This window comes from Coregonus clupeaformis, chromosome 4, assembly GCF_020615455.1.
Source record: "Coregonus clupeaformis isolate EN_2021a chromosome 4, ASM2061545v1, whole genome shotgun sequence".
Lineage (NCBI taxonomy): Eukaryota > Metazoa > Chordata > Actinopteri > Salmoniformes > Salmonidae > Coregonus > Coregonus clupeaformis.
In genome coordinates, this window is record NC_059195.1 from 22,551,157 (window position 1) to 22,566,062 (window position 14,906).

The following is a 14,906-nucleotide window of genomic DNA, read 5'->3' on the forward strand; positions in this document are numbered from 1 at the left end:
AGGTCATACAGGCATGTGGAGGCCACACACACTACTGAGCCTCATTTTGACTTGTTTTAAGGACATTACATCAAAGTTGGATCAGCCTGTAGTGTGGTTTTCCACTTTAATTTTGAGGGTGACTCCAAATCCAGACCTCCATGGGTTGATACATTTGATTTCCATTGATCATTTTTGTGTGATTTTGTTGTCAGCACATTCAACTATGTAAAGAAAAAAGTATTTAATAAGATTATTTCATTCATTCAGATCTAGGATGTGTTATTTTAGTGTTCCCTTAATTTTTTTGAGCATTGTATTTCGCTGTTTCAGTGCAAATCCACCTCACTGATTGTTTTGTAATGGTTAGACTAACTGCTGTTCTCGCGCTCTCTCTCTCTCTCCCTGTCCACAGAGGTGTATCATCAACAACACCCACCGGCTGGTGGAGCTGTGTGTGGCCAAGCTCTCTCAGGACTGGTTCCCTTTGCTGGAGCTGCTGGCCATGGCCACCAACCCCCACTGCAAGTTCCACATCTACAACGGCACACGGCCCTCCGAGACGGTGCCCGCCGGGGCGCAGCTGGCCGATGACGAGCTCTTCGCCCGCCCCCCTGACCCTCGGTCCCCCAAGGTAGGGTCCGAATTCAAGGTAGGCACCCCCCCAAAAATTGTTTTTATTTTTTCTTCACCCAAGGTGAACCACCTGTTCTTCCATTGTACACCTTATTTGGGACCCAAACTGTTTTTAAATATATATTTTTGTAGTTTTCAACACTGACGGATTGGAAATCAGAGAGGGAGACAGGCAAGTGGGAGAGAAACAGTGGGAAGGGTGGATACAGGGATTGAACCCTGGTCTCCGGTGGCGAGTCGTTTATGTGACTGTGCCGGGTAGGGATGGGCATGAGTAATCAAGTACTCCAACGGATGTCAAAGCTCGATCTTTAACCAGATATTTTGTGGAATGTGCTTTGTGTCTGCCTAAACGGCAAGTTACATTTTGTCTTGGTCATTTTATTTGACTCGAGTGTTCCATTTGTGCATTTGCGGGGCACAACAAAAAATAAATCAAGCCAAGCATCACACCGTTCTCCTCACTAATTTCCCTTTCCCCTCCGTGTCTCATTTACTCAATTGCCTTCTGACTGCTCCCTCCACAAATCAAATTTTATTTGTCACATGCGCCAAGCACAACAGGTGTGGACTTGACCGTGAAATGCTTATTTACGAGCCCTTTCCCAACAATGCAGAGTTACATTTTTTAAAATAATTTGCTAAATAAAAAAAGGAAATGTTAACACAATATCAAGGCTATATACAAGGAGTACCGGTACCGAGTCAATGTGCAGGTGTAGGAGGTAATATGTCCCGTGTGGCTCAGTTGGTAGAGCATGGCGCTTGCAACGCCAGGGTTGTGGGTTCGATTCCCACGGGGGGCCAGTATGAAAAATGTATGCACTCACTAACTGTAAGTCGCTCTGGATAAGAGCATCTGCTAAATGACTAAAATGTAAATATGTACATGTAGGTAGGGGTAAAAGTGACTAGGCAATCAGGATAGATAATAAACAGAGTAGCAGCAGTGTATGTGAAAGTGTGTTTGGCGTCAGTATGTGTGTGTGTGTGTGTTTGTGTTGGAGTGTCAGTGTAGTGTGTGTGTGGTTAGAGTCAGTGCAAGAATGTCAATGCAAAAAAAGGGGCTCAATACAAATGTTCAGCAGTCTTATGGCTTGGGGTAGAAGCTGTTCAGGAGCTTTTTGGTCCCAGTCTATGACTTGGGTGGCTGTAGTCTTTGACAATTTTTAGGGCCTTTCTCTGACACCGGCCTGGTATAGAGGTCCTGGATGGCAGGAAGCTTGGCCTCAGTGATGTACTAGGCCGTACGCAATACCCTCTGTAGCGCCGTGTGGTGGAATGCCAAGCAGTTGCCATACCAAGCGGTGATGCAGCCAGTCAAGATACTCTCAATGGTGCAGCTGTGTAACTTTTTGAGGATCTGAGGGCCCATGCCAAAGTCGTGCCTTCTTCAAGACTGTGTTTGGACCATGATGGGTCCTTAGTGATGTGGACACCGAGGAACTTGAAGCTCTCGACCTGCTCCACTATAGCCCCGTCGATGTGAATGGGGGCGTGTTCGGCCCTCCGTTTCCTGTAGTCCACGATCAGCTCCTTTGTCTTGCTGACGTTGAGGGAGAGGTTGTCCTCCTGGCACTACACTGCCAGGTCTCTGACCCCCTCCCTATAGGCTGTCTCGTTTTCGGTGATCAGGCCTACAACCGTTGTGTCGTCGGCAAACTTAATGATGGTCTTGGAGTCTTTGGCGGCAACACAGTCATGGGTGAACAGGGAGTGCAGAAGGGGACTAAGCAAGCACCCCTGAGGGGCCCCCGTGTTGAATGCTGAGCTGTAGTCAATGAACAGCATTCTCACGTAGGTGTTCCTTTTGTCCAGGTGGGAAAGGGCAGTGTGGAGTGCTATAGAGATCTGTTGGGAAGGTATGCAAATTGGAGTGGGTCCAGGGTGTCTGGGATGATGGTGTTGATGTGCTTTGGAGCGATAGTAATTTAGACAGGTTAGCTTGGCTTTCTTTGGCACAGGGACTTTGGTGGTCTGCTTGAAACATGTAGGTATTACAGACTGGGTCAGGGAGAGGTTGAAAATGTCAGTGAAGACACTTGTCAGCTAGTACGCGTCCTGGTAATCCGTCTGGCCCTGCGACCTTGTGAATGAGCTGCAGTTTTGGAATAATTGCATCCCATCTATTTTCTGCTTCAGCTACTTTGCGAACTGCTAGTGCCATTTTAAAATTGGTTAGCCTAGGCTATAACCCCCCTAAACATAGACGGGTTCCACACTGAAAAAATATGCAAAAACATCAGTTTGATAAAGACAGAGCGTATTTTCATTAGAATCATTAACCATAGGCCTACTCACCAAACAGATGTCGTGGCCGTAATTCATCACCATGCAGTGTTCAATGTGGAATTGTTCATCCATTTGGAAAATTCCAAAGAACAGGCAGAATAAACTACAATATATACACAAGAGTATGTGGACACTTCAAAATAGTTGATGCGGCTATTTCAGCCACACCCGTTGCTGACGTGTATAAAATCGAGCACACAACCATGCAATCTCCATAGACAAACATTGGCAGTAGAATGGCCTTACTGAAGAGCTCAGTGACTTTCAATGTGGCACTGTCATAGGATGCCACCTTTCCAACAAGTCAGTTCGTCAACTTTCTGCCCTGCTAGAGCTGGCCCGGTCAACTGTAAGTGCTGTTATTGTGAAGTGGAAATATCTAGGAGCAACAACGGCTCAGCCACAAAGTGGTAGGCCACACAAGCTCACAGAATGGGACCGCCGAGTGCTGAAGCGCGTAGCACATAAATAGTTTGTCCTCGGTTGCACTACCGAGTTCCAAACTGCCTCCTCTCGAAGCAACGTCAGCACAAGAACTGTTCGTTGGGAGCTTCATGAAATGGGTTTCCATGGCCGTGCAGCCGCACACAAGCCTAGGATCACCATGCACAATGCCAAGCCTCGGCTGGAGTGGTGTAAAGCTCTCCGCCATTGGACTCTGGAGCAGTGGAAACGCGTTCTCTGGAGTGAAGTATCATGCTTCACCATCTGGCAGTCCGACAGACGAGTCTGGGTTTGGCGGATGCCAGCAGAACGCTACCAGCCTCAATGCATAGTGCCAACTGTAAAGTTTGGTGGAGGAGAAATCATGTTCTGGGGCAGTTTTTCATGGTTCGGGCTAGGCCCCTTAGTTCCAGTGACTGTAAATCTTAAAGCTACACCATACAATGACATTATAGATGATTCTGTGCTTCCAACTTTTTGGCAACAGTTTGGGGAAGGCCCTTTCCTGTTTCAGCATGACAATGCCCCCGTGCACAAAGCGAGGTCCTAACAGAAATGGTTTGTCGATCGGTGTGGAAGAACTTGACTGGCCTGCACAGAGCCCTGACCTCAATCCCATCAAACACCTTTGGGATGAATTGGAATGCTGACTGCGAGCCAGGCCCAACATCAGTGCCCGACCTCACTAATGCTCTTGTGGCTGAATGGAAGCAAGTCCCTGCAGCAATGTTCCAACATCTAGTTGAAAGCCTCCCCAGCAGAGTGGAGGCTGTTATAGTGGATGAGCAGATGTCCCCATACTTTTTGTATACTGTACCAGTCAAAAGTTTGGGCACACCTACTCATTCCAGGGTTTTTCTTTATTTTTTCTATTTTCTACATTGTAGAATAATAGTGAAGACATCAAAACTATGTATTATGAAATAACACAAATGGAATAATGTAGTAACCAAAAAAGTGTTAAATTAATGGTGTGGCTGTTGAACAAGTTCAGGAGACTAAAATACTTGGCGTTACCTTAGATTGTGGTCCTCTGTAGCTCAGCTGGTAGAGCACGGCGCTTGTAACGCCAAGGTAGTGGGTTCGATCCCCGGGACCACCCCATACACAAAAATGTATGCACGCATGACTGTAAGTCGCTTTGGATAAAAGCGTCTGCTAAATGGCATATTTATTTTTATATTTATTTATTGTAAACTATCATGGTCAAAACATATAGATTCAATGGTTGTAAAGATGGGGGAGGTCTGTCCGTAATAAAGAGATGCTCTGCTTTTTTGACGCCACATTCCAAAAAGCAAGATATGCAGGCTCTAGTTTAGTCTAATCTTGATTATTGTTCAGTCGTGTGGTCCAGTGCTGCATGGAAAGACCTAGTTAAGCTGCAGCTGGCCCAAAACAAAGCGGCACGTCTTGCTCTTCATTGTATTCGGAGGGCTGATATAAATACTATGCAGGCCAGTCTATCTTGGCTAAGAGTTGAGGAGAGACTGACTGCATCACTTTTTATTTTTATAAGAAACATGAATGTGTTGAAAATCTCATTGTTTGCATAGTCAACTTACACACACACTTACCCCACCAGACACGCCACCAGAGGTATTTTCACAGTCCCCAAATCCAGAACAAATTCAAGAAAGCGTACAGTATTATATAAAGCCCTTATTGCATGGAACTCCATTCCATCTCATATTGCTCAAATGAACAGCACCCTGTTTTCAAAATACAGATAAAGCAACATCTCACAGTGTTCTGTCCTTGAGCTGTTCTTGTCTATTAATGTTCTGTATTGTTTCATGGTTTGTGTGGACCCCAGGAAGAGTAGCTTCTGCTTTTGCAACAGCTAATGGGGATCCTAATAAAATACCAAACAAATCAAAATATATTTTATATTTGAGAATTTTCGAATAGCCACCCTTTGCCTTGCCACACTCTTGGCATTCTCTCAACCAGCTTCTTGAGGTAGTCACCTGGAATGCATTTCAACTAACATATGTGCCTTCTTAAAAGTTAATTTGTGGAATTTATTTCCTTCTTAATGCGTTTGAGCCAGTCAGTTGTGGTGTGACAAGATAGTGGGGTATACAGAAGATAGCCCTATTTGGTAAAAGACCAAGTCCATATTATGGCAAGAACAGCTCAAATAAGCAAAGAGAAACGACAGTCCATCATTACTTTAAGACATGAAGGTCAGTCAATACTGAAAATGTCAAGAACTTTGAACGTTTCTTCAAGTGCAGTCGCAAAAACCATCAAGCGCTATGATGAAACTGGCTCTCATGAGGACCGCAACAGGAATGGAAGACCCAGACTTACCTCTGCTGCATAGGATAAGTTCATTAGAGTTACCAGCCTCAGAAATTGCAGCCCAAATAAATGCTTCACAGAGTTCAAGTAACAGACATCTCAACATCAACTGTTCAGAGGAGACTGTGAATCAGGCCTTCATGGTCGAATTGCTGCAAAGAAACCACTACTAAAGGACACCAATAATAAGAAGAGACCTGCTTGGGCCAAGAATCACGAGCAGTGGACATTAGACCGGTGTAAATGTGTCCTTTGGTCTGGAGTCCAAATTTGAGATTTTTGGTTCCAACCGCTGTGTCTTTGTGAGACGCGGTGTGGGTGAACGGATGATCTCCGCATGTGTAGTTCCCACCGTAAAACATGGAGGAGGAGGTGTTATGGTGTGGGGGTGCTTTATTGGTGACACTGTCTGTGATTGATTTAGAATTCAAGGCACACTTAACCAGCATGGCTACCACAGCATTCTGCAGCGATATGCCATCTGGTTTGGGCTTAGTGGGACTATCATTTGTTTTTCAACAGGACAATGACCCAACACACCACCAGGCTGTGTAAGGGCTATTTTACCAAGAAGGAGTGTGATGGAGTGCTGCATCAGATGACCTGGCCTCCACAATCCCCCGACCTCAACCCAATTGAGATGGTTTGGGATGAGTTGGACCACAGAGTGAAGGAAAAGCAGCCAACAAGTGCTCAGCATATGTGGGAACTCCTTAAAGACTGTTGGAAAAGCATTTCAGGTGAAGCTGGTTGAGAGAATGCCAAGAGTGTGCAACGTTGTTATCAAGGCAAAGAGTGGCTATTTGAAGATCCTCAAGTATAAAATTATTTTGATTTGTTTAACGCTTTTTTGTTTATTACATGATTCCATATACATGTGTTATTTCATAGTTTTGATGTCTTCACTATTACTCTACAATGTAGAAAATAGTATTTACATTTACATTTTAGTCATTTAGCAGACGCTCTTATCCAGAGCGACTTACAGTTAGTGAGTGCATACATTATTCTTTTATATATATATATTTTTTTTTTTTCTTTTACTGGCCCCCGTGGGTATTGAACCCACAACCCTGGCGTTGCAAACGCCATGCTCAACCAACTGAGCTACAAATAAAGAAAAAACCTTGAATGAGTAGGTGTTTCCAAACTTTTGACTGGTAGTGTATATCGAAACAAAGACAGATTTTGGTTTGTAACCCTGAAAAATGTTTCTTTCCAAATGATCACGCTTTGAGAATAACTGTTCCAGACGCGAGATGTGCATCACTTCGCACTGGCAACTTTTTTCATATGGAATATATTCAGTTTTATTACAAACGTTTTTTTTTTTTTACTATGAAATAGGTGTTTTCACTGTGATATAAGGGCTCAGGATATAAGCCCCGTTTCCACTGGCACTTAAAATTAGGGCCACATTCAAGCTGGGTCGAGGGAAATCCTGGCCAGCGCAGTCCAGTTTCACAACTGGTGCCAGCTCGATTAGAATTTGCGGTGGAGACGCCATTACTACGTAACCACCAGCTGATCACTGCTGGTTGCTGACATCACGTTTAGCTAACTCGTCTGGGCTTGTTGCTGTTAGCTAGCACATGGACAAGCAGTACTGCAGTAGTTAGACATTACACGAATTACCACCATAGCTGGATCCTTCATACATTTTTGCACTACTCACACTTTTTTTTGAGAACAGTCAGCCCTCGAATGCTAGCGACCTAATGTTAGCTAGCAAATCAGAGTTGAAACAAGCTAGAACCGAACGTGAGGTAGCAGGGATTTTAGCTGGCCAGGTCGTTTGAAAGCAAGCTAGCTAGCTACATCATATCAAACATGTCATCTGGTTTGCTTTGTTAGCTAGGTAGCTAATAGCCAATGCCATGGCAAGCAATGTAGGAATTTAGCTAGCTAACCTGTTATGCTAGCGACGATGCTAGCCGTTTAGCTAACTAGCGTTAGCGAGCTAAATACAAGGCTCTTAGTCTGGCTGGCTCTGGGACGAGTGTGGGGTAATGTTAGTTACAGCATGGTGAGGGTGAATACAATTCTTCATCTTGCTAGCTAGCTAGCAACATTAGCGAAGCCAGTTGGACAGTCACATTGGCTACACAGCAACATGACATTTCTCATTTCTGGAGGCAGTTGAAACGCAACTCGAGCTAGCCCACCAAGGCCAGCCCAAACCGGGTTGAATTCAAAGTGCCAATGGATTAACACTGGAACCGCCATAGGCCAACGGCCACTGTAGTTTGATTTTGTACATTTAAAAAAATCTGCCCCCCAAAAAAGCTATGTCATCCTCTTTCCCTGACTTTTCCTAAATGTTTGTATTGTACACTGCTCATTGGTCAGAATTTTTAAATCACAAACAGTAAAGTATTTAGAGCCCTTTTACCCGTTTTTTTTCACACCTATTTCTAATTTAACCTGTGAAGATAACATGCTGTAGGATGTTGGTATCCAGCCAAGTGTTAATGTGTCTCTCTCCTCACTGAATGAATGACAAATGGATGAATGGGTGATAATTGTGCACCTTACTTCACAATTGAATTTAAATGAGGCCTAACAGAATGATAAGGAGGTTGATTTACAGTGCATTCTGAAATTTTTCTGACCCCTTGACTTTTTCCATATTTTTGTAAATGTGATATTTCAGTTTCTTATTTTTTATAAATGTACAAAAATGTATAAAAACATGTTTTCGCTTTGTCATTATATGGTATTGTGTGTAGGTTAATGAGGGGGAAAAAAACAATTTAATCCATTTTAGAATAAAGCTGTAAGGTAACAAAATGTGGAAAATGTCAAGGGGTCTGAATACTTTCTTAATGCACTGTAATTTAGAATTACTTTAGTTTAATGATGAGTTTGTTATGCCTATTTATCAGCAGCAAAAAATGTGACCACGCGCCTTGGGGGTTGATACAATTTTCTCTAACATTTTACTTTGTAAAAATACTGTTTTATTTATGAACTCTATTACTAATCACATTTATTGTAAGGGAAACAAAAACATGCTACATGTTGCAGTAGGCCTTTTAGAATAATGCAAAACATCCATGACTCAATCCAGCGACGCAAACGATGCCAGCCCACTGAATAAATGACAAATGGATTGAATGGGCGATAATTGTGCACCTTACTTCACAATTGAATTAAAAATGAGGCCTAACTGAATAATGAGGGTGAAGAGGTTCATTTAATTTAGAACAGAACTGTGTAATGAGTTTGTCTTATGCCTATTTATCAGCATTGGCGCTCATGTTAATATTTTGACCTTGCAGGTTGACACCATTCTCTTATGTTTTACTTTGTAAAAAGAAGCTGTTACAGGATTTATGTACTGTAACTCTATTGCTAATCACATTTATTGTAAAGGAAACAATCATGGTATGTGTTGCAGTAGGTCTTTAGAATAGTGCAAAACATATACTTGACTCTGTCTAACTTGATGAGCGGGAAACAAACGATGCCACTTAGCCTACATAGCCGACCCATCGAAACTACAGTGCATTTGGAAAGTATTCGGACCCCTTGACGTTTTCCACATTTTGTAACCTTACAGCCTTATGCTAAAGTTGATTAACTTGTTTTTTCCCCCCTCATCAATCTACACACAATACTCCCTAATGACGAAGCAAAAACAGATTTTTAGAAATTGTTACAGATGTATTAAAAATAAAAAACTGAATTATCACATTTACATAAGTATTCAGACCCTTTACTCTGTACTTTGTTGAAGCACCTTTGGCAGCGATTACAGCCTTGAGTCTTCTTGGGTATGATGCTATAAGCTTGGCACCTGTATTTTGGGAGTTTCTCCCATTCTTCTCTGCAGATCCTCTCAAGCTCTGTCAGGTTGGATAGGGAGCGTTGCTGCACAGCTAATTTCAGGTCTCTCCAGAGATGTTCAATCAGGTTCAAGTCCGGGCTCTGGTTGGGCCACTCAAGCACATTCAGAGACTTGTCCCGAAGCCACTCCTGCGTTGTCTTGGCTGTGTGCTTAGGGTCGTTGTCCTGTTGGAAGGTGAACCTTCGCCCCAGTCTGTGATCCTGAGCGCTCTGGAGCAGGTTTTCATCAAGGATCTCTCTGTACTTTGCGCCACTCATCTTTCCCTCGATCCTGACTAGTCTCCCAGTCCCTGCTGCTGAAAAACATCCCCACAGCATGATGCTGCCACCACCATGCTTCACTGTAGGGATGGTGCAAGGTTTCCTCCAGACGTGACGCTTGGCATTCAGACCAAGGAGTTCAATCTTGGTTTCATCAGACCAGAGAATCTTGTTTCTCATGGTCTGAGAGTCCTTTAGGTGCCTTTTGGAAAACTCCAAGCGTGCTGTCATGTGCCTTTTACTGAGGAGTGGCTTCCGACTGGCCACTCTATCATAAAGGCCTGATTTGGTGGAGTGCTACAGAGATAGTTGTCCTTCTGTAAGGTTGCTAAAGGGGACGCCCGGCAACGTTCTCTGGCGGGTACTGAAAGGCCAGGCGGTTCTAGTGTTAAGAGCATCTTGTCTGCGAAATTTAACAGAGCAATGCCATTACAGAGCCATAGGCTTCTACAAGCAAGTGCCACTGCTGAGGTTACTGCCTTTTTTTAAGCTTGCGTTCCACAATATAATATAACCAGTTGATATTACGGTTTCAATAAATTAATCTTAAATGGCACTTTTTTTTTATTGACTGAATTTATATGTGGGGAAATTCATCTATTAGGATTTGTTATCTGTAATGGTTATGATAAATTAATGATTTTTGCCATCTTTCGGCATGTAGATAAATAAAAATCCAGTGCGGGCCTTGTTCTAAAAATATATATATTTTTCTCCATTCAATTAGTCCAAATAAATATCATGAGGGTATTGGAACAGTCAAAACATTTCAAATGCCCATCCCGAGTGCCAGGGAGTGTTACCACTGCACATAGGCCCAAAACGTAACCCACTCCTGTTTGCCAAGATCTGTTTACAAAATCACCAATAAACATCACTTTACTTGTAGCCAGGTGGATCAACTAAAATAAATTACTGAGGATTTTTTTATAAACTGTGCTGGGACTGATTTTAGGCTATACTGTGTAAATGTCTCTTTCTCTCCCATCTAAATCTTTTCATATCTGCACAATGAGAAATGTCTGAAATTTTTGGAATCAAGACTAAATAAAATATCCTCTGGATATCTGCGATTGCCATAGGAACAGAGAACAGGCTTTTTTGTCCGTCCCCTCCCTCCAAATAGGCAGTTGGCCTGCAATTTATTTTCTTGGAACAAATCTACAGAGCAGTGTTATTTGCTCCGGGTTTGCCGCCTTAGGGCCAGCGCACAGAATCAAAGGAGGATCCCTCCGTGTACTGCGTAGAAAATGGAATAGGGATGAAAATACAATAAAAGGATGCACTCAAGTGTTGTGGAGTTTAAATGAGATGATGCCAGGGAGAGTGAGTTCTTCTATGAAAAGCGCGATGACTGGAGCGTGGGCCGGGGGGGTCTCAATGTGAACATTGTTGCGGAGGGAAGCCAAGGCGGCAGCTGCCTGTCTGCCGTAGATTGCAGTCAGCCCAATACGAACACTGCTGCAGCCTCTGATATGGGCCTGTGGGTTGAATCAGAAGCCAAGCAGTTCTCCTATGATTTTCTCTTCAATCAACCCTTTCTGTGTAATAGCTGCGAGATGAGAGGGATTACACACAAGACAAAGGAGATGATTGTGGACTACAGGAAATTCTCATCGACAGGGCTGTAGTGGAGCAGGTTGAGAGCTTCAAGTTCCTTGGTGTCCACATCACAAACAAACTAACATGGTCCAAGCACACCAAGACAGTCGTGAAGAGGGCTAAACAGCTTCTACCCCCAAGCCATAAGACTCCTGAACATCTAATCACATGTTTAACCAAACTATTTTACGCTGCTGCTACTCTCTGTTTATTATCTATGCATAGTCACTAACTCTACAGTGGGGGAAAAAAGTATTTAGTCAGCCACCAATTGTGCAAGTTCTCCCACTTAAAAAGATGAGAGGCCTGTAATTTTCATCATAGGTACACATCAACTATGACAGACAAAATGAGATTATCAGTGGTCTTGTATGTCTTCCATTTCCTAATAATTGCTCCCACAGTTGATTTCTTCAAACCAAGCTGCTTACCTATTGCAGATTCAGTCTTCCCAGCCTGGTGCAGGTCTACAATTTTGTTTCTGGTGTCCTTTGACAGCTCTTTGGTCTTGGTCATAGTGGAGTTTGGAGTGTGACTGAGGTTGTGGACAGGTGCCTTTTATACTGATAACAAGTTCAAACAGGTGCCATTAATACAGGTAACGAGTGGAGGACAGAGGAGCCTCTTAAAGAAGTTGTTACAGGTCTGTGAGAGCCAGAAATCTTGCTTGTTTGTAGGTGACCAAATACTTATTTTCCACCATAATTTGCAAATAAATTCATAAAAAATCCTACAATGTGATTTTCTTGAATTTTTTTCCTAATTTTGTCTGTCATAGTTGACGTGTACCTATGATGAAAATTACAGGCCTCTCTCATCTTTTTAAGTGGGAGAACTTGCACAATTGGTGGCTAACTAAATACTTTTTCCCCCACTGTACCTACATGTACATATTACCTCGACTAACCGGTGCCCCCGCACATTGACTCGGTACTGGTACCCCCTGTATATAGCCTCGCTATTGTTATTTTTACTGCTGCTCTTTAATTATTTGTAACTGATATTTCGTATTATTTTATATTGTATTTTTTGTGATTTTTGTTGTGTTATTCTTTCTTAAAACTGTGTTGGTTAAGGGCTTGTAAATAAGCATTTCACTGTTGTATTCGGCACATGTGACATAACATTTGATTTGATTGAGGGATGTATTTGTATAGCTGAACAGCTTGAGTGAATAATGGTCAGAGGGTGAGGGTCTTTACCATGTGTGTTGTTCTTTTTTGCTCTTCGTTCACAGGGCTGGTTGGTGGATTTAATAAACAAATTTGGCTCGTTAAATGGGTTTCAAACACTGCACGATCGCTTCATAGGTGGCCAAGCACTGAACGTCCAGATCATCGCCGCACTTATCAAGTGAGTTGGCCTGTGAACACACACGCACACTTTAATGCAGGGGTTTTCAAACTGGGGTCACTGGCCACCTAGGGAAATTGGCTTCAAAACTACACAATTTTCTTATATACAGTGTATTCGGAAAGTATTCAGACCCCTCCCCTTTTCCACATTTTGCTACGTTACAGCCTTATTCTGAAATTGATAAAATTATTTTTTTCCCTCATCAGTCTACGCACATACCCCATAATGACAAAGCGCAAACAGGTTTTTAGAAAATTTTGCAAATGTATAAAAAATTAAAAACAAAAATACCTTATTTACATAAGTATTCAGACCCTTTGCTATGAGGCTCGAAATTGAGCTCAGGTGCATCCTGTTTCCATTGATCATCCTTGATGTTTCTACAAGTTGATTGTACTCCACCTGTGGTAAATTCAATTGATTGGACTTGATTTGGAAAGGCACACACCTGTCTATATAAGGTCCCACAGTTGACAGTGCATGTGAGAGCAAAAACCAAGCCATGAGGTTGAAGGAATTGTCCGTAGAGCTCCGAGACAGGATTGTGTCAAGGCACAGATCTGTGGAAGGGTACCAAAAGATTTCTGCAATATTGAAGGTCCTCAAGAACACAGTGGCCTCATCATTCTTAAATGGAAGAAGTTTGGAACCACCAAGACTATTCCTAGAGCTGGCCCCCTGGGTAAAACTGAGCAATTGGGGGAGAAGGGCCTTGGTCAGGAAGGTGACCAAGAACCCGATGGTCACTCTGACAGAGCTCCGGAGTTTCTCTGTGGAGATGGGAGAACCTTCCAGAAGGACAACCATCTCTGCAGCACTCCATCAATCAGGCCTTTTATGGTAGAGTGGCCAGACGGAAGCTACTCCTCAGTGAAAGACACATGAGAGCCCGCTTGGAGTTTGCCAAAAGGCACCTAAAAGACTCTCAGACCATGAGAGACAAGATTATCTGGTCTGATGAAACCAAGATTGAACTCTTTGGCCTGAATGCCAAGCGTCACATCTGGAAGAAACCTTGCACCATCCCTACGGTGAAGCATGGTGGTGGCAGCATTATGCTGTGGTGATGTTTTTCAGCGGCAGGGACTGGGAGACTAGTCAGGATCGAGGGAAAGATAAACGGAGCAAAGTACATAAAGATCCTTGGCGACAACCTGCTCCAGAGCGCTCAGGACCTCAGACTGGGGCGAAGGTTCACCTTCCAACAGGACAACGACCCTAAGCACCAAGCCAAGACAACACAGGAGAGGCTTCATCCCAGTCTGAGGTCCTGAGCGCTCTGGAGCAGGTTGTCACCAAGGATCTTTATGTACTTGAGTCTCTGAATGTCCTTGAGTGGCCCATCCAGAGCCCAGACTTGAACCCGATAAAAAAAAATCTCTGGAGAGACCTGAGAATAGCTGTGCAGCGACGCTCCCCATCCAACCTGACCGAGCTTGAGAGGATCTGCAGAGAAGAATGGGAGAAACTCTCCAAATACAGGTGTGCCAAGCTTGTAGTGTCACACCCAAGAAGACTTGAGGCTGTAATCGCTGCCAAAGGTGCTTCAACAAAGTACTGATTAAAGGGTCTGAATACTTATGTAAATGTTATATTTCAGTTTTTTTCCTTAAACCTGTTTTTGCTTTGTCATTATGGGGTATTGTTTGTAGATTAATGCGAAAAAAAATCAATTTAATCAATTTCAGAATAAGACTAACAAAATGTGGAAAAGTTCAAGGGGTCTGAATACTTTCCGAAAGCACTGTACATTTCTAGCTGTTAGTTCCTCTTCCAATGAACTGTGGGGAGGTCAAAAAAATGTGTGTCTACCAAATCTATTCAAGTTAAAATGTTTATTACTTGACATCATCATTCACCTGATGATAAATGTTTTTTTTTTTTTTTTTTGCTGACATATAATGGGTGTCCCGGGGTTGCCAGTTTGCCTGGGTGGGGGGTCCCTGTGCAAGACAAGTTTGAAAACCCCTGCTTTAATGGATTACATTTAAATGGCACATTTCACTACATTTCCAAGTGCTTTCTCCATTACACTCCTCTGTATTTATTTGGACAGTGAAGTAAAATTAGTTAAATTTCGCTTTATACGCAGTATTTTGGATTTGAGAACATTTTATATATGAGGCGACAGTACAGAATATCACCTTTTATTCGAGGATATTTCCATACATATGTTTTAC

The 14,906-nt window shown here is 42.9% G+C and overlaps 1 protein-coding gene across 9 annotated transcripts in view; it reads left to right on the forward strand.

Annotated features, from left to right (window-relative positions):
• The window catches only part of LOC121554540 (probable ubiquitin carboxyl-terminal hydrolase FAF-X), a 113,012-nt gene that overhangs the window by 41,970 nt on the left and 56,136 nt on the right, over positions 1-14,906 (forward strand). For 5 of the 9 annotated variants that reach the window (XM_041868162.2, XM_041868153.2, XM_041868159.2 and 2 more), the window contains exons 6-7: positions 395-631; positions 12,608-12,723. In XM_041868162.2, coding sequence (XP_041724096.2) covers positions 395-631; positions 12,608-12,723 — 353 coding nt within the window. The remainder of the gene's footprint in view (positions 1-394; positions 632-12,607; positions 12,724-14,906) is intronic. The other 4 variants (XM_041868168.2, XM_041868193.2, XM_041868208.2 and 1 more) reach the window with 1 other exon arrangement.